Source organism: Calypte anna, chromosome 5A, assembly GCF_003957555.1.
Source record: "Calypte anna isolate BGI_N300 chromosome 5A, bCalAnn1_v1.p, whole genome shotgun sequence".
Classification (NCBI taxonomy): Eukaryota; Metazoa; Chordata; class Aves; order Apodiformes; family Trochilidae; genus Calypte; species Calypte anna.
The window spans coordinates 38,866,834-38,886,096 of record NC_044251.1 but is presented as its reverse complement, the minus strand read 5'-3'; the positions used below and the strand labels follow the sequence as shown (position 1 = coordinate 38,886,096).

Genomic DNA, 19,263 nt, shown 5'->3' with positions numbered 1-19,263 from the left:
TTAGAAAGCAGCTCAAAAGCTTCCTTTGTGGTTAACTGGGGCAGTAGCATCCCCAAGCAGAAAGCCTATCCCAGGGGGTATTTGTCCCATTTTACATGAGAGGGCTTGGTGATCTCTAACACCAGGGAAAAGCCTAGCTTACTGCACCAGGGTTTGGGTTGATGGGAAGAGATCTAGACCACAAGCTGTGCCAGCTGTCAAAACCAGAGCACACCAGAGAGCACTGTGTCCCTTGGATGACAGGCACCTGCAGAGCCATCCCCCAGAACCAAGAACCCCACAGCCTTCTAGTCAAGTCATCTTCATTTAGCAAAGGTGGACCTAGCTACAATGCAGTCACCCTTAGAGGAGCTTAGCAGGAACCCAAAAAAGCAGCAGCAGCCCTGTGAGAGCACACAGACTTTTTTTAAATGCCTATGCAGCAGCTCATTCCATAGGGAGATACCAATGCTCACCTCAAACAGAAATCCCTCTTATCTTCCTGTGCAGAAAACCAGACTTCTAAAGGAGACCCCAGAGGGCTCAGAAACTGTTGAGCCTCCTGAATCCTACTGCTCTTGCCAAGCACAGACCTTTTTTTTCCCCCCAGCCTGAAAGGTCAGGCTTTCCCCCACACACAGGTGCCTTTGGTTCCCTGTTGCCCCTCTCCCATCACCAAACTCCTGTGCTGCCAGATACCCACAGAATTCATCCTGGCAATGGGGTGAGGGCTGTAGCTGGAGGCTCAGTGAGCTCCTGGCAGGTTTCCAAGCAAGCAGCAAGCCTGACAAGAGGACAGGCAGAAGCTGCAGCACCCCACACATCAACAAGGAGGGTCCCCAGCTTCTGCTGCCCTCCAAACTTAAGAGGAATGTGAGAGTTACTGCTTCATGCAGAGAGAAGATGCTGATGAGCTGCTGCCTGTGGCACCCCACCTCTAATCAGAAGAAATACCATCTGGCATGGCACCCCTGAAGGGTTGCCAACCTTTGCAGTAAAATAGGAAGGGAAGGGCAAGATAGAGGAAGAGGAGTAGAACAGGCAGCAAGATTAATCCTTGCCAGGTGGTGTCAATCCAGACACTGGAGGACAAAACTGGATGGATGAGCCAGGAGAGAGGAGTTAAAGTAGGGGAAAGAGCAAGAAGCAGAGGGGAAACAATTCTCTGTGGAAAATCATGGATGATGTGAAGAGATATCAGCTCTGCACTGCAGACCATCTCCAGAGCAGGACCCACTTCACCTAAACCTCCCCTGAGGGATGCTTGCCCAGGCAGAATTTGCATCACTGAGTTTCAACTGTCTGAAGACAGAGAGCAGAGACTCCCAGAGTTGCAGTGGGCAAAAGGAGCTTAAGAGAAGAGAAGACAGGAGGTGAGGCAAGGCTGGAAGAGCCAGTGATGGGAGAACAGCTTAGCAAAGAGCAGTGAGCTGGAAGACCACCTCAAAGGGGATGCATCCTTCACCTCTCTCAGGAGTTTCACACAAGGAGCATAAGTAGGGTATCACTTATCCTGGCAAGGTTTCAGCCAGCTGGACACTGAGGCAGCCACCTCATGCTGATCATCCTGCATTGCACAGGGTGAGGATCAGGATCAGCAGTAGGGTGCCAAGGGCTCTCCAGCTGTTTGAACATCTTCCCATGAGGGTTACCTGGTAAAGGCTCTGCAACCAATGCACAAACTCATATTTTACAGGTACAGAGCCAGACTCCACTGCAACAGCACCACTGCTGCTCCCTCTGCAAGGGGAAGCTCCATCCCTCCCAGCACAGCCACTTGAATTTCAAGCATCCTCCACACCACCATTCACTGCTTCCTTTTCCTGTACCTCCTGGAAGGGGACAGGTTGTTCAACAACTTTATTAGCAACACCACCATATGCACAGAGCTGCATGCCAAACAGACAAACTGGGGAGCTGGTTATCAAGGGAAATGTGTCACTCCACATGGAGCTGCCTGCCTCTTAGCCCTGGGATCAGTGGTACCTTCTGACTCCAGGCGGTCCAGCCCATAGGTGACAGCAGTGCTGATCCTCCTCACAGATGGGAGAGATGTCCTCCTGACAGAAGATGCCATTGATGCTGGAGTTACCATGTCCACACTTCTGCTAGATGGTTCTTCCATCTGTCCAGACTGAGTAGCAGGCAACCCACCAGGAGCTGCAGCAGCCTTCTCACTGGTGACCAGGACCACATCTGTGATATCTACAGAAGACAAGAACCAGCAGCAGTTTGGCACAATTAAAAAAAAAACCCACCATTTAAGAAAAAAACCTACTTAATAGAAACTTCATTGAGTGGAAGAGGTTATTAAACTTTTGCCTCCAAGATGTGCAAGTGACTCTGCTATAATGAAAGCTTCTGCTCCAGGAAAACCAGCACAGGATAAACCCTTAATGAGAACTCAGCTAGGTTTTACTTCCATTGCTTTGAGGACTATCACCATTCCATAGCAAGATCAGAGCTCTGAGACACTGGTTGAGATCTGAATCAAATAAAAGAGCTAATTGTTTATTGCAAAGATAAAAATTAGTATAATTTGATTAAGTCCCAGAAGCAAATTAATTAGTGGAAACTGCCAGAAAAGCTCTCTCCCCTACAGAGGGACCTCAATTTAAAGGAGACAACACAAATAGTTTTCTTCTTTTGATACCCTGCAATACCAGAATTACCAGGAAGCTGCCCAGCAGCAGCTCCATTACAGTTGTGCAGAAACACCCTCAAGCTCAAAGTCAGCTTTGTGCTCAGGGAACTCTTCCTACCTTCCTAGCAGGGTGACAAGGTTTCCATGTGTACCTGCCAAGGTGACATCAAGCCAGTCTGCAGCAGCCAGATGAACACACCTGCTTAAAATCTTTGTCTGAGCTACATCAACCTGAGAAAACTCTCCATTCCTCAATGGAAAGGACAGCAGTGCATGCTTCCACACTCAAGGGCTTCCCAAGTTCCTACAAGAGGTCTAACCCTCCATCACTGCTCTCATGTTATCCCAATAAAACATTTTTCTCCTTTGAAATGAGCACCAGCAACCTGCAAGTGCCTCTGGTTCCAAAAGTAAGTAAAAACCATAGGTAAAAACTGGCTAAAATGTCTCTGGCTAGATGGCAACTTGCCAGCAAGGATGGATATGGGCATTTTGTTTGTTCTGGGACAAAAACACCACATGGTGGCATATTTCAACATGGTGGAGCTAGTAATATGGGCAGAAAACAGTCTACAGAATGCTAGGAAGAAAATTAATTCAGAACATGTATGCTGTGTGTCCAGACTTCAGTGACCCAGCACTGCCAAGAGTTTTAGATGCACCAACTCATCTTGTCTGGAAATGAAGCTCCATTCCTTGAAGCAGAACCCTACCTTCTACATCTGGAGTGTTCACCACAGAGGAAGTATCAGTTGCCAACATCTGGGTGGCACTGGGAGCAGTCAGCATCTGGGTGTCCTCCCCACTGTTTTCCTGTGGAAAGCTTCCAGCTCCTGTACCCTGGGTGGCAGCAGGTGTCATTGTCACAACTGAGAGAGCAGCATCAGCCTCCTGGGCAACTGTTGTCACCTCCTCAGTAATACCTATGGCAAGAACACCTGTCAGTACCATGCACCAGAAAAGCTGACAGCAACAGAGCAGGGTTTTAAAGGAACACAACTCCTTGCATTAACATTTCCAGAGACACAGAGCAAGCAGCAGGTCCAGCCAAGCATCATCAGGGCAGTGAAGTCCTGGACCAGGCTGTATAACAACTAATTTTAATTTTACTGTAAATTTTACCATCTAGTTTTACTGTATCAGGGCAGTATCATCAGCATGAAGACTGATGCAAGAATGTGCATAACAGGAATCAGGATCAGTCTTTGTTTTCTTAATTGTCCTTCTGGGACAAGTGGACCCGCTGGGGAACAACACCACAGGAGCAGAGCACTGGAGGCCCATGGTGTGAAGAGCAGTGCTTTTAGTTACTGCCTTTCACAGCAAGAAAATTTCAGCCCTGTAGAAGGGTTTATTTTCATTGCACAAGTCTCACTGATAGTGTTGTTTCCCCAACATCTGGGAACAACAGGGAGGGACCCTGCTGACAAGTCAAGTGCTTATAAATTAATCTAGAAATTAATCAGTCTGGTTTCAGCACCAGCATGCAATTAGCTTTCCTTCTTTGACATCAAAAGCTAGATCTTTAGAGTGCAGTGAGGAGAAGTTGTCCTTTTGCCTCTGCAGCTTAAGGGAGAAGATTAAAGATGCCCAGCAATTAAAACCAAGTCTTAAGCTCCAGCTCATGTTCCTCATCAGCCCAGAAACACATCAACGCTCAACACCTAACCAGATTTTAACATTTTTTCTGTATTTTAAACACAGAGTGGAAGGACAGCCATCAGGCTGAAGGTGCCATCTCTGCAGGTGAGCACAGCACAGCCTATGCCAGGCTGCTTTGGAGGAGATTCCTGCCTGCTGGTAACAGAGCTGGCATGAACACTGCAGAGTCAGAGCCCAGACACTGCTTCAGCTCTAGGGTGGGGAGAGACAACACTAGAAATTTCTTACAGTTCTGACAATGCAAGGTTCTGGACAGATCTTTTGATCTGAACATCCTTGTAAAGTCACAGAAGATGTCAGTGACTCACAGGCTCCCTGGATTTAAGCAGCATCTTCAGCCATCCATTAGCTCTGCATCTCCTGCACTGACTGCAGATGCCCACAGCCAGCACTGGAGAGCCAAGTGATCCCAGATGCCAACTAAATCAGCCCCCCAGCCCCTCCCAGGTTTTTTTATTCCCCCCTCCATTTTGCAAGGCTTCAGAGTGAGCCAATACCAAAGTCACCCTGGGGACAGCATTATCCTCCTTGAAATCAAGTGCTTAACCAGCAGGTCAGAGGCTGGGCACTCCCAAGTCACAGGAGAAGCATACCAGAGGAATATTCAAAGCAGATTTACATCTCCAGTTGAGGTGAGATGCCTACAGCCAGACTACACCCATCCCTCTCAACTGTTATATGAATCCCTACTTTGTTAGGGCATCACACATGCAGAACTTCAAGTTAATAAGGCAATTATTTTTTTTTTAACTAGCACCAGCCATCTCCTGATGAGACCCCAACTTTCTACAGACCTCCATACCCAAATACACCCTTCCAGTCTCAACAACCCTACCTGCTACTACAGCCACCCTTTCCTAGCTTGAGTTTTCATGTAACATTCAGGACAGGGACACAGTTGGTTGGATGGTTCCACCTGTACCCAGGGACACAGTGTATAGGAACAGCCAGGGTAGTACTGTATGGATCCATGTTACCTGTTCAGGATCTTACACCTACACAAAGGCTCAGCCTTTTCTGGGGGTGGAGTAAGGGGTGTCCCACCTCTATTGCAGGTATCAAGACCACATTTTTCTTTGCTTCATCTCCCTGAAGTGAAGAACAGATTCCCCAGAGCATCCCTCCTAAACCTACACTTAAAGAAAAGTGCCTGTAACAGGCAAGTTTTTACCTTTCCAGGAGCTTTCCAGAGTGGGATGGAGATCAGGTTGTGTATCTGTCACCACAGCAGCCTCTGGCTGGGAGGGCAGGATGCTTTTCCCCTCCTCTGTTGTGACTGCATTGATGTTTTCCAACGAGCTGTAATCAGTGTCTACACCCGTCAGGTTCACGGCGTGGAAAGTGTCACCACTGCTGGTGGAAGGTGCTGGCATCTCCTCCCCTTGCACCAGAGTTGTGGAGTTGGTCTCCTCAGCAAGCCCAGGAGTTAGAGGAGGGGACACTGGGGATGGCAGCACTCTCGTTGCATCCTCTTCCTCCCCAACACTTCCCTTGGTGGCCAGGGATGGTTCTGCTGCCCCCAGATCCTCCGTCACCTCCTCCCGAGATGTGCTTCCCCCTTGACTCACATCCCCCAGTTTTGTGTCATCCCAGTCAGGTGGCAGAGTGTCCGGAGGGTAAGCAGTGACAGTGCCAGCCAGGGTGGGCAGCTCTCCCTGCCTGACACCCATCCCTGCTCCCAGGGGGAGTGTGGCCTGGGTCACCACCAGGGGATGCTTGGCAGCCACAGATGCTCGCACAGCCAGGGATTTCAGAGGGCTCCCTGTGTGGGCTCTTCCCATTCCCACCTCAGAGGTCACACTGCTAGCCTGGGGAGTTGGGATGACAGGATGATCCCCTGCCATTTCCCAGCTGGGAGAGCTGGGATGTATCACGGGTTGGGGTTCAGCTGAGTGGGGTGAGATGCTCTCTGCCATCTCCTCCTCAGCAGCTGTCCCAGGAAGGGGGTTTGCTGAGGGACCAGTAGAGCCACGCTCAACTTCAACACCACCCCCTGTGGTGGTCTCCTCACCAGCAGACTCCTCCTGGACAGCAGGATTCAAGGTAGTGACAGCTGTGGTCAGCATGGCCTTGAATGCCCCATCCTCCTCCAGCTCTGATGCTGTGGGACCAAGCTCCTCCTCAGCCACAGCAGCCACTGTCACAGCAGAGGTCTGAGCACCCAGGACTTGGCTGCCTGGCATGAGATGGTTTGGGCTTACAGGCTGAATTTCTCCTTCTGCAGTAAAAGCTTCACTGAAGGGCATCTCCGAGGGCTTTGCTGACACTCCACAGGGCTCTTCAGAGACACCCTCCTCAGAAGGACCCAGGTTATTTTCCAAGTTCAGCATGCTTGTCCTTTCATCTTCTACCCCATTCTCTGCCCAGGGTCCATGCTGAACCTTGGTCATGTCCCTCTCCTCTGCTTGCTGAGCTGCACAGCATGGTGGATGGGAGGATAAGAGCAGAATGCTGCAGGTGACCACATAGATGTTAAATTCCAGTGGTCTGCTCATAGCTGAGGAGAGAGGTGCTCAGAAGTCTGCAAGGCTGACAAGTCCAGAGTGCAAGATCTAGAAAGGAAAAACATCAAAAGATTACATAAATGCACAATTACCTATTGACCTGGGGCTTGAATAACCGGGTGAGAGATTCTAAGCACACAGTTCTGTGGTCAGTTCTGAACAGACCCCTCCTAGATATTCCAAGCAGTGAAACCCCGTTCCTAACCTAACCCAAAATCTCATGCCAGGTAAAACCCAACCTTGATCTGAAGCCCAAGAGCTCCTGCTCCAGAGATGAAGTGCCATGCTCTAGGCAGCAGATATTAGACTTGCAAGGATGAGATGAGGACCAATGTTAGTAAAGGACAAAGTCCAGGACTGAGGTATCTCAGGTTTGTCAAAGCCAGACTGAAGTCCCAGGCCTCTTCTGTGGTTAGATGGAGAAAGAAACCAAGAAAGCTGGATGGATCTATAGGGAGGACCAGAAGGCTTTGGGGCTGCATTAGCATCACACCCTGTATGGGTCCTCGGCCCCATGGAGAAAAACTCCAGCCCAGACAGGCACAATGCTGCATCAGCAGTGTCTGTGCTGCACTGCACCACCAAGGCACTTCTAGAAGGTTTCACGTGTATAACCACAGTGTGCTTCCCAAGTTTCCAGGAGTGCTGAACCAGTAGCCCAGCAGTGATCCAGCCAGCTGACAGCCTGCTCTTGGCAGGCTCTGCTTCCTCCAGTAACAGCTCAGGCTCCTGAAGGCATCATGGAATTCTTCTGGTTGGAAAAGATGGCCAAGTCAGCCATGAACTCAGCAAATCCACAGCTAACCTCAGCACCACATCTACACAGCTTGGAAAACCCTCCAGGGATGGGGACTCCACCCATTTCCTGGGCAACCTGGGCCAGGGCTTTCAAAGAAGGAACTTTTTTTCCTAACATCCAACCTAAAAAAGACTGAGCAGCACAGAGCAGCACCAGCCTGCTCCCATCCACCTCCCTGTGGGCAGGCACCTCAGTCCTAGGCTTGCTGCATCATCACCCAACAGCAGAAGAGCATCCTAGGCAAGGTCCCAGGTATCATGACAATATTCAGGACAGGCTGTCACATAAACCCCATGCACATAGCAAGCAGCCAGTCTGGTAAGGTCCTCTTCCAAGTTTCAGAGGGCAGTTTACAAATGGCAGTCAAGCCTTACTGGAAGAAGCCTCCAACCATCAACAACTTCACCTCCTTTGGCTGGCACATTCATTTCATGAAGGAACTGCTGTTACCAGCACCCATTAAATCCCCCCTACAGCTCAAAGGCAAGGAAAAAAGTTTGAGTTACCAGAATCACATCTTGGTCTTCATGGCAAGAGTAAAGGTTACCCTTTGCAGAACTGCTCATGGGCAGCAGGATGAGTGCCCCAGCTGCTTAGACTCCTCATTTCCCCACCCAAACAGCAGGTAGGTAAATATTACTCCATCTCTACACAGAGAAGCAGCAACCACCTAGCACTGCTTTATTATACAAAGTGTTGCTCACATCCATCAGTCTCCTTGTGGAAACTCTTATTGTGTGTGTCCCACCAGCTAAACAAAAGGTATCAGAAAGCTTATAATCTATCTGGTCTGGTCATACAGATTTATTTCCATTGTAAACCATACTTGTTATTCCAGACACAGTGAAGACAGACTAGCTGAAGAAAGTTTGAAGGGTTTCCTGCAGCAGAGAGGACAGACAACCTCAGCACTGACACAGGTTGGAGTGAGCTGCTCCCAGTCCCATTAGCTGCTTTAACCTTCAGGACACACACAGTCACTTTTTCCATTCTCCCTGCAGCCCATGTAGCTCAGCCTGGTGGATTTATTCATTGTCAGAGGCTACACACACACACCAGGTGCTCAGGGACAAACCAAAGCCACCAAGGAGCTCTTTACCTGTAACAGCACAGACACCTTCCACTTTTTTTTTTAGCATCTCCTTATCTCTGGAGGATGAGTGGCCACCTATCAGTCTCCTCTGCCCTCCCTGCCAAAAAATAGTTGAAAAGTGACAGCATTCAGCTGTTCTCCTCCCAGGCTGATCCTTTATACACTTTTGTAATTAAAAAGCACCCAGAGTACATTATGCCAATTAAACTGCCTGAGCCTGATGACAGGCATCTGCCTTGCCATGCTGATGGATACATTACATTCACCTCACATGCCTTTAGCAAGTACCAGGCAAGATCTGAAACACAGAGAGGGATATTCTGTGGGGTTTGTGGTTTTGAAATAAATAACAGGATCTAGAGACAGTTTCTCAAGAATTCAGAACTCTCCTCAGGCTGTACAAGTAGTTTTAGCAGTAGTTAACCTGAACAGCTTCACTCTAAAGAAAATCACAGCAATTCTCTTCCAGTCATATACATTATGCACATGTAGATATATACATACATTTGTACATTTCTAGCTCTAGGTTCTCAAACAGCCCAAGACACTCAGGATGTGGCTAGATGTAATCCTGAAATATTAATTTCTCCCTATCCAATGAGCTTACTCCATCTTTACTAGGATCAGGAGTGTCAGTGACTAAAGAGGGGAAAGCTGCTCCCTAAAAGACTGGCTTGTAGAGATCCATTTATGAAGATGTAAAAAAATATTTTAAACACCTTTCCTCCTTCTGGTTAGTAGCCAACATGAGCACCCAGTACCAGCCAGACACAGGAGTTCCTGCTGCACTTTGGGCAGCCTCAGTCTGAATGAAAAGCACTGTTGACCACAGTCCCACATGTGAAAATCATGTTGGGAGAGTTATTTGCTCAGAAAAATCCATGACAACTAGATCCAAGCTAACCCACACCTCTACATTGAATGAAAGCTGGAGATAATGGCACGGAGCTTGCTGCAGGATAATGGGCCAGGTTCACACTTTAAAGAAGATTAGTCAGAGCTTAAGATCTGCTTAGCTTTAGGAAGAGGCTGGATTAGACCCTGTATGAACAGCAGTGACCTGGCTATCATTTTAAGCTGAGTCTGACACCTTGCTGTAGTTCTCCCATTCATGCAGGAGCAATCCAGGCTTTAGCAGGCAGCTGGCTGCTACTCCAGCTACATTGAGCCACACATTTACCCTCCCACCCAGAGATTTTTATAGTCAGCTCCACAGCCTTATCCAAGCAATAAAACAAGCTGGAGCATGCTGTCTGACCAAGCACTCCCTCTGTAGTAAGCTTTAGCTTCTTCATCACTATCTCGAAGCTGTGGAGTAACTCAGTATTCCATGCTGCAGGAACTCCTTGTTCCCAGATTTCACCTGGCATTCTCTGAGCTGAAGCCCTAAAGGAGAGCTGCCAAGCACCAGCCAGGCTCTCAGTGGAAAACTAATCTTTGCTTCAAATAAGAAACACATACAGAGACACCACCAGCTATTTTCCCTGCACTTAATAACAACAAATCCCAAGAGATGCAGCTCCCTTAGCTGCAAAGGCAGCACAACTGCACACAGGCAAGGATCTTTATCTTCAGCATGGAAAAAAAAATGCTGAAGTTTTCTTTTAGCACCTGGTAAGAAGCACAGAGGACTTCTAGGCTAAAAATAGATGCCAAAACTGGGCACCTCCAGGAGCTGCCCATCAGAATAAGAAACATCAACTCCTGTGGGCAAGCCACCAGGCTGAGGGACAATAAAGACAAATTGGTCTCCAGCTGTAGCAGTCTCTCAGGCTCAGCTGGATCTTTCTGAACCAGGAACACACAATTTGCAGGAGCAACAGCTATTAAACCATTAACCCCCCTCTGAATTTGAGATACCTGTTCCAAGCTCCAGCTCTTGGGAGGTCTGACAACAGCCAGCTCACAGGGAACTACAGCCTCTTACAGTCACCCCAACAGGGCAGGCTTGAAGGGGACAAGCAAAGAACAGACCAGATTTCTCACAGGCAATAGCTGTTCCTTGCATGGAAATTCAGCTGTTCCAGCACTTTGGAGGCACATGCTGCAAAGGTTGAAACTTTATGCTCTGTCCCACCTGTACACAGCTACTCCCTAGCATAGCTCCTTCCAGTTTCACCAGGACACTTAGAGAAAAGTCCCCAGAAAACAACTTCTGTTATTTTCCACATCTGGCTGCATTTTTCCCCGAATTATTGAAACAAGGAGAAAAGCAGCATTGAGCTTTTTACTTGTTTAATAAGCCTGGCCTAACCATCCTTCCCTCTCCCACAGAGAGGACACTTGCACTCCAGAGCTGAAGTGGCTGCATGCATCATGTAGCAGAGAGCACAGGAGATGAGCAGGTCAGCTTCAGACAAATCAGTTTAGCCTTTGCAGAGCAGAGCTTTTCACACCTCCAAGTACAAGCTTGATTACACCAGCTCCGACTGAGCAGTCCTGAATGTGCTCAGCACCATAATTCATCCCCTTATCGATGAGGGAAAGGGACAAAACCATGGCAAATCTTCTAATAGGAAGACTTTAGCCAAAACATACAAGTCAAACAACTGTCAACAATCAAATGGTGTGTTACTGGAGTGCTAATGTCTGCCATCCAAGCCTTATTACTGCTGCTGAATACAAAAGCCACCAAATAATACACTGCAGAGCTCCAACTCTACTTTCACCAGAAGAAAAATGCCTTAATTTCATCTTCTGTCCCTGCCTAGTTCAATCAAGTGCATTGTAGAGCACACACTCCAGATAAACAGACCCCAACCACTTAAAGCCATCTCACAGCAAAACCCCACAGGGACACAACTCCAAGCCAGCCACCAACACAGCCCAAGTTGGGCAAACAAAACTGTGCCGACAAAACCACATAGAAGGGCACATTTCCTCTGCCTTTGAGGACAGATCCTTATAAGCAAACAAATGAGATATTAATATTCCATAAGGCCAGGTTCCTTCCCATCCTAATGAGGCACCTTAATACATAATACATCTCCTCCACTTCCAGCATTGGTGTTCCAGCAGTGGTTCTTTAAGGAAAAAGACACGACATGTTTTAAGCATTACCCCCCCAAACCACTACAGGATCACTTGCTTTGTTCAGAAGAGCAGACCACCTATGCAAATCCCGACACAGATTTGCAAGTAAAAGCCACACAGTTCTTTGGGGCTTCTGACCCGTGCCAGGTCCTCAGCACAACAAAAGTCAGAGGTCTACCAAATTCCTGAAGGATTTAAAAAAAAAAAAGAAATTGGTAGGAGGGGGTTTAAGAATGAGGCGAAAGAGTGTAGCAGTTTTCAAACATCAGAAAAAAGGGTTGAAATGCCACTCTCCAGGCTGCCTGGGAGCATTCAGATTCCAATCAGCAAGAAACACTCAAATTTCAGTGTCTCACCTAATGCAGAGAGCAACACCGTGCAGTCAATTTCCTGGAGGGCCATAAAGCTCTGCAGGTGAAGGTTTAAAATCAGATTAAATAAACCTTTTCAGGCCCTTGGAGCTTGGGTAGGACCTGCCTGCTGGCCAGAAAATGGGATTAGGGATGGCCCAAGGCTTGATTACACCCAGCATACACCCATGCGGGATACTCATCAATTCCCTCCCACACACCCCGACCTCTTTAATCATATTTACAGGTGATCTTCAAGACCCAGAAGTGCATCCTTCTCCTTCAGCCACCCATCACGGCTCAACTACCACCAACCAGCCCGAGGATTTCTCCAGCCCAGGCCCGCAGCAGCACGGAGGGACAGCGGTGCTCACCCCCCACCTCAACCCTGAAGACACCAACAAGCCCCCCCAGCCTCACTTCTCCTCCCTCCAGGTTTCCCCGATGCCCCCACCCCCGCCTCATCCCCCGGGGCTGTGCCGAGGACCAGCCCGCTCGCCGGGAACAAAGAACCGCGCCGAGGATGCGCTGCCCCGCGGGCAGCCGAGCATCAGCACCGAACCAGCGGAAAAAGAAAAATTCAATAAAACCGGGGTAACATTCGGCTTGGGGAAAGGGTGACGGTCGCCTAGGTGTGGGGGATGTCCCCCTCCCTCCCGACTCACAGCCCCCGGCCTCACCTGCCTCCCGCTGCCTCCGCCCGCTACCTCGGCGCCGCGCTCGCCCCCAGCGCCCCGCGGCCGCACGGGCGGAGCGGAGCGGGCCGGGCCAGCCCCCGGTGGGGCGGTGTCGGAGGCCGGTCCGCTCCGCCCGTCCGCCGGTTCCCACCTTCCCCCCCCCCCTTATTCCTTCCCCGGGTGGGATTTGGACCCGAGAGCAGCCGCATCCCGTGGGAAAGGTTCGCCCGCAGCCGGGGTTGCGTTTGACTGCTCCGAAAGGAAGTTTGGAGCATCCTCAGCGCACGCACTCAACTCTTCCTCACAAGACGGGATGAGGCTCCCGGGTTTTTTGCTAAAAAGAAGATACAGAAACAAGGCCTACAGCACCAGGAGGGGTTTTCCACCTCTCACACGTTCTCCTACGGTATTTTCAGCTGTAGAGGTCACCTTCCCCTGATACTCTTATCTACAAAGGAGGAGGACCCCACGCACGTATTCAGAGCTTCCTTCAGTTTCTTTCTTTGTTGCTTCACTTGAAGCATCTGTTAGGCCAGTGAAAACGAAAAATAACCCATTTTGCCCCATTTCCTTCTCCCACCTGTTAGGTTGTTGGGGTTTTTTTTTTTCCTCCCAGTGCTGCTCTAGTAGCAAGAGCAAACCTTTACACGTTCTGGTTCTGCAGAACACAGCAGCTCACTTTGAGAAGCATCAGAGAAGTACAGCAGCTCAGAAGCCCATAAAATAAAATAAAATAAAAATAAGGTCTAGTTTCTCCTCCTCTCACCTTCCCCTTCAGGCTGGTGTCAGGGGCACCACAAGGATTTCAACTGATCCACCACAAGGGCATCAACTGAGCCCACAGGATTTTATACCCCATCCCCAGGAGTGCTGCAGCAGGTGCAATGTGTTTGCACTGAGGAGGGACAGGTGAAAAGAAACCCAAAATAATGTTCTTGAAAGGGGGAAAAAAATGGCTGGGGTTAAGAGCTTAGGGGAATTACTAGGAGAGAATAGAAGAATGGGATAGGAGAGAGAGAGAGGAAAGTTAAAATCTTGACTTTGTTATTAATATTTTCTATCATGTGAGGCAAATCAGTGAATCCCTCTGTAATTCCAGTCATATTGATCTATAAAATGAGGCATCATCTATAAAATGAGAGTAGGAGAGGAAGATTTAACCTGTCAAAACCTGTCAGACACTGCGGTCTGTAAATAAACAACATCCGTTTGATAGGACAAGGGATAAGAGTTTTAAACTAAAAGCAGGTAGATTCAGACTAGATATAAGGAATTTTTAATTATTTTTTTTTAACAGTGGAGGTAGTGAAACACTGGCAGAGGTCCAGAGAGGTGGTAGGTGCCCCATCCCTGGAAACATTCCAGGTCAGGTTGGATGGGGCTCTGAGCAACCTGGTCTAGTTGGAGATGTCCCTGCTCACTGCAGGGAGTTTGGAAATTGATGTGACCTTTGAAGGTCCCATCCCACACAAACCATTCTCTGAGTCTGTGATCATAAAAGAACTTCCTGAGGAAAAAGAGGATATTCCTCACCAAGAAAAAAATTTTTGGTTGTTTTTCTGTTTGTTGGGCTATTGCAACATTTATATCAGTGGCCTGTTCTCTTTGTTAGCCTCACCCCTGTTTTACCCATCTAGTTTTAGAGAAATTGAGTGTTTTCTACTGGATTTCAACCAAACTGGAACCAGCCCTATTCATTTTGGTACCATTCTGCAGCCAATATCAGAACTTCTAAAAGACAAACTTATGATAGGTCAGGGCAATCTTTTTTTTTCAGGGTAATCTTGCTAACCTCTGCATAAGTGGAAAAGAAAGTGTAAAAATCCTGTATCAGCAATAAAGGCAATCACTGCCAAAAGACATCAGAAAGAACTTCAAAGTGAAGTTTGGTGGAGCAAAGAGACAGACAAAATGAAGGGAATAGCCCCTTCTGCCTTGGCATTTATGAATTGTGAAATCTGGGAAATTATTCAAGAATCAATATATTTTGGAAAACAAAACAAAACCCAAAACCAAATACATGACAAGAAAGGACATTTACTCTCTCCTGTAAGGGGGTGAAAGGAAGAGGCAAGAGCTACATTAGGCACCCAAAATTCTCATCTTCTGTTCCCCCCATTTCATTTCTCTGAGGAAGGAGAGGGCTTGGCTCAGCCAGGGAGGAGATGCTCCTGTGTGCTAACAGGGTAGCCAGATTTTACAGCAAACCAAAATCAATGAGGGCTTATTTTTCAATGCAGCACTGCATGGTGTGGCAGGTCTGGGATTGGTTCCCAAAATACTCAGTCATCCATAGGCAGGGAGAGAGGCAGGACAACAAAATCCCCCCTTGCTAGAGCTGTCACAGATGAGTCTGCCAGGCTCTACCCAGAGGCTTGGCTTCAGAATTCAGCCCAAGCAGTTGACCTGGGCTTCTGATTGAAGAATATTTTCAACAATTTTTGTATCTCACCTGTAAAGTTATTGGGAAAGTTATTTGAAATGTCTCTAAGGCATGCAGAGCACTTCATGGATTGGAGAGGTTTTCACTTCCCCTTGTCTTTGCCTGACTCTGAGCACAGGTTGGCACTGTAGAGTCTCAAGGTTAAATATTTCATTGATTATCACTGTAACCAAAATAGCTGGTGATCTGTGGTTTTTTCCCCTGTCTGAAAGTCCCCATACACTGCAGGTTTCTCTGCCCTGCATAACCTGCCAAAACCATGGGCTTCTGCCTTATCAACAAAAAAGATCTGCAGACTGAAAGAGGGAAGCATGATGGAGGAGGCAGAAATCAGAAATCACTAGAGAGCACTGTTTTGTTATTAATTTCTATGGTTTATTAATAGAAACCCTCATTTTTTAACTCAGTTTGCTGCAGAGCAGACACATAACCAAGCAAACCCACACCCACTTCCACAGCAAGCTAAGAAATATTCATTCATTTCTTTTCTTACCAGTGCTCTAGTTCAAGACATTTCAGTGCAAGCCTCTGCTGGTCTTGTCCTTCAAAGACTTCCTCCCCTCCAAAGGTGAAATTCAGAGATGAAATTCAGATATAAGTGGGTTTATTCTTCCATGTGGGCAGCGTGGCTGATAAAGAGCATGGGACTCATGTCCCATTACTTGCTCTGACTTGCTAGATGACTTTCAAAACTTCATACTTCATTTTTGTCAGAGTCCCATATAAGATCTGTGTATTATTATAACAGCCAACTCTGTTTTATAACATACTCATATAATGCCATGTATTTCTCTGAAAGAACAAGGCCTGTTGCAGCCTTATTGCACAAACCAAGTAGTACAAAGAAAATGTACTAATTAAGTGACTGGGTCACTGAATAATTTACATGAAGACATAATTTGTATGAATAAAAGGAACAAGAAAACCTCTGTCCTGATAATCAGAACACTGCATCTTACAATGCTACTCGTGGCATTGGTGATGAGATGGTATCAGCTATCCTAAGTATGTCAGGACATGCCACAGAAGGTAAAGGCAATTTTAAAATAGTTACCATTAATTCCTCTGCTGAATGACTTTCCCAAATTGCATATTGGGGACATCCAGCACATAAATCAGTGCACATCTCCACCACACAATTCACCTTTAGGTCAGCTGGTAGCATCCCTTTTTAAGGGGACCTGCTCCTCCTGTTAGCAGTCATTGGAATGAAGCAGCAGGGAGTCTAAATCAGGGAAAGTGTGAACAGCATCCCCTGTTACAGAGAGAAAAGAGTGTTTACATTGAGTTCACTTTGAGATACGTGTCAGGGAAGCTTCCAGCCAATCAGTTCTTTCAAATGTAATCATCTGACAGATGAACAGATTTCTTTTTCCTCCAACTGCAAACTCAGTAAATGCCATTTTCAATTAAAACTCAACCAAGAGAGTCAACTTGGATTCCTTTCTTCTCCCATGTTCCTCTGTCACTAACAAAAAAGCTGTGCAAGGCCAAGTGATGCCAGTGCAGCCCCACTGCTGGCTTTAATTCACAGTAATTAGTCCAAAAAGCAGGCACAGGATCCAGCTTCTGCTTCCACAGCTCTCGTGATTCTGCAATGCTCACAGAGCAGGAAAGCCATAAAAACTTATTTTTGTCACCCAAGTCAGCAGATTTGACTGGAGAGGAGGCAGAGGCCAGATCTGCTGAGTAGGAAAGTGCCATTTTTACACGGTTGCTTTTCCGAGTCAAACCAGGCTTTTGCTGACTGCTCCAAGGTCATGGGAATCAGCTGCAGTTGCTCTGGGAATACAGCCCAGGAAGACCAAGGCTCACCTCCACAATTCAATCCTGGTCCAGCCCGTGATGCTGTTCCTACCCTTTAACAGGATCGATGCAGTTAATAGCAAAGTACACCACATATTATGATTTTCCCAGAAAATAAAGTGCTGAGGAAGCCATCCCCATGCAGAGTGGAGTCTCAGCTAAAACGTGAACCATCTGTCAAGTCCCTCTAGTGCTTGGATATTTTTTTTTTTGCTCCCCGTCCTACATCCTCCACTAGAAAATTAGGCTGGCAATAAAAAAAGCACTTGACACACCACCCCAAAGCAAGCAAACCCCAAGCACTGTTCTGACACTAAACTCTGCCCTGCCTTAAATAGAGCTGCTCAGATAACACCTAGAGGGACTTCTGAAAACTTCAGCTTCTTTTGCTTCTCAAAACACGATGTTACCCCAAATGCAGGAATTTTAAGGAAGTGCAGCTTTAGTGCTGTCACTCCACTCAGAGTAAAACCCTCTAATAATCCACAGAGAGGGACATAAAGCTTTTAATCACGGGGACAGACAGGATCTTTGCTGGGGGTAATATGTAGAATCAGGATACCCTGGGGGAGGTGGACTGTGTTTCAATGCAAAACAGCCATGCCTGACATGTGTCTCCACACAGACAACACCAGTGTTTTCACTGCTCCCCTTTGGGGGGAATTTTAGGGCAGTACAGACAACTTTCTGGGTGGTTATGAGCACTGAAATCTACATTTTTGTGTTGGAAATATTCAAATCAACAAAGCTGAAATCCTACAGCAGGACCCAGGTCCAGCTGCTGACAGAACACCAAGCAGGAGAAAAACTATGGGTTTTCCTCCTCTTCCTCCTTTTGGAGAGCTGTTGGGTCCATCCCCTTGAATCATAGAATCATAGAATTGGCTGGGTTGGAAGGGACCTCAGAGATCATCAAGTCCAACCCTTGATCCACTCCCACTGCAGTTCCCAGCCCATGGCACTCAGTGCCACATCCAGGCTCTTTGGAAATATCTCCAGACACGGAGAATCCACTACTTCCCTGGGCAGCCCATTCCAATGCCTGATCACCCTCTCCAGAAAGAAATTCTTTCTCATCTCCAACCTAAACCTCCCCTGGCACAACTTGAGACCCTGCCCTCTTGTCTTGATGAGAGTTGCCTGGGAAAAGAGCCCAACCCCCCCTGGCTCCAACCTCCTTTCAGGGAGTTGTAGAGAGTGATGAGGTCTCCCCTGAGCCTCCTCTTCTCCAGCCTCAACACCCCCAGCTCCCTCAGCCTCTCCTCATAGGGTCTGGGCTCGAGTCCCTTCACCAGCCCAGTTGCCTCCTTTGGACCTGCTCCAGCACCTCAATCTCCTTCCTGAGCTGAGGGGCCCAGAACTGGACACAGGACTCAAGCTGTGGCCTCACCAGGGCTGAGCACAGGGGCAAAAAAACTAAAAAAAAATGGAGGAGATAACCTGTGAGTTCCAGAAGCTACAACAGATCTCTGAGCAATTGCTCTTTTATTATGGTCTAAAGCTGGCCCTAAATACATCTCTCTCTGATCTACTGAGAAAAAAAAACAAACATAAAAATGGATATGTGCCTTAATTAGCCTGTATGTAGGGATTCAGCAGGCTTAAAAGTGAGTACCCAGGAAAAGGGATCCAATGTAGGGACACAAAAGACTGTTTATTTTATGACCAAGAAGAAATAATAACTCTTTGCTGATGAAATATGCAGAGGTTTCAGGTGAAATCTGAGTCTCTGCAGGGGTCCAGGCAGGCATTTCAGCATTAAAGAGAACAGAGTATTTGCTGGGCAGGATGGTTCCACGCCATACCCAGCCAGGCCTGGAGTGTTGATGCTGGAGGACACATTCTTTTATGCTTTCAATTTTTGGAAGTGTACTGTGGGGTTTAATTCAACTGGGAGCTGCTGTATTTCAGGACACACAGAGAAAAGTCATCTTCTTTATGCAAAATGTTCCCTTTTAGCCCTTTGGGTTAGTTCTGTAGCTTTCCACCTCAAGGCACCAGCATGGCTTTCACTGCTGCTCCTTGCAGAGGGAGCTGCTCTCTGACCATCACACGTCTGCAGGAGATCAGAAAAGATTTTTTTTGCTGCCAGGGTCTTGAAAAGAAAAGAACTGCATTAGCCAAAAGGAACTGTCCTATAAGGGTGCCACAAATCAGCATTTCCACTGATTTCAATGGGCTACTGCTAATTTCTTGTGTTTTTAAATACTCCTGTGACCTCTTCCTTGCTTGTCAGAGGATACCACCACTTCCAAGTGGCTGCATTCAGGGAA

General features: G+C 47.5%; 1 protein-coding gene across 1 annotated transcript in view; it reads right to left on the bottom strand.

Annotated features, from left to right (window-relative positions):
• The window catches only part of ARMH4 (armadillo like helical domain containing 4), a 51,434-nt gene extending 44,580 nt beyond the window's left edge, over positions 1-6,854 (bottom strand). Inside the window, 4 exon segments of the mRNA XM_008501029.2 lie at positions 1,966-2,184; positions 3,337-3,546; positions 5,457-6,792; positions 6,795-6,854. Coding sequence (XP_008499251.2) covers positions 1,966-2,184; positions 3,337-3,546; positions 5,457-6,792; positions 6,795-6,854 — 1,825 coding nt within the window.
• Positions 6,855-19,263: the final 12,409 nt, after the last annotated feature.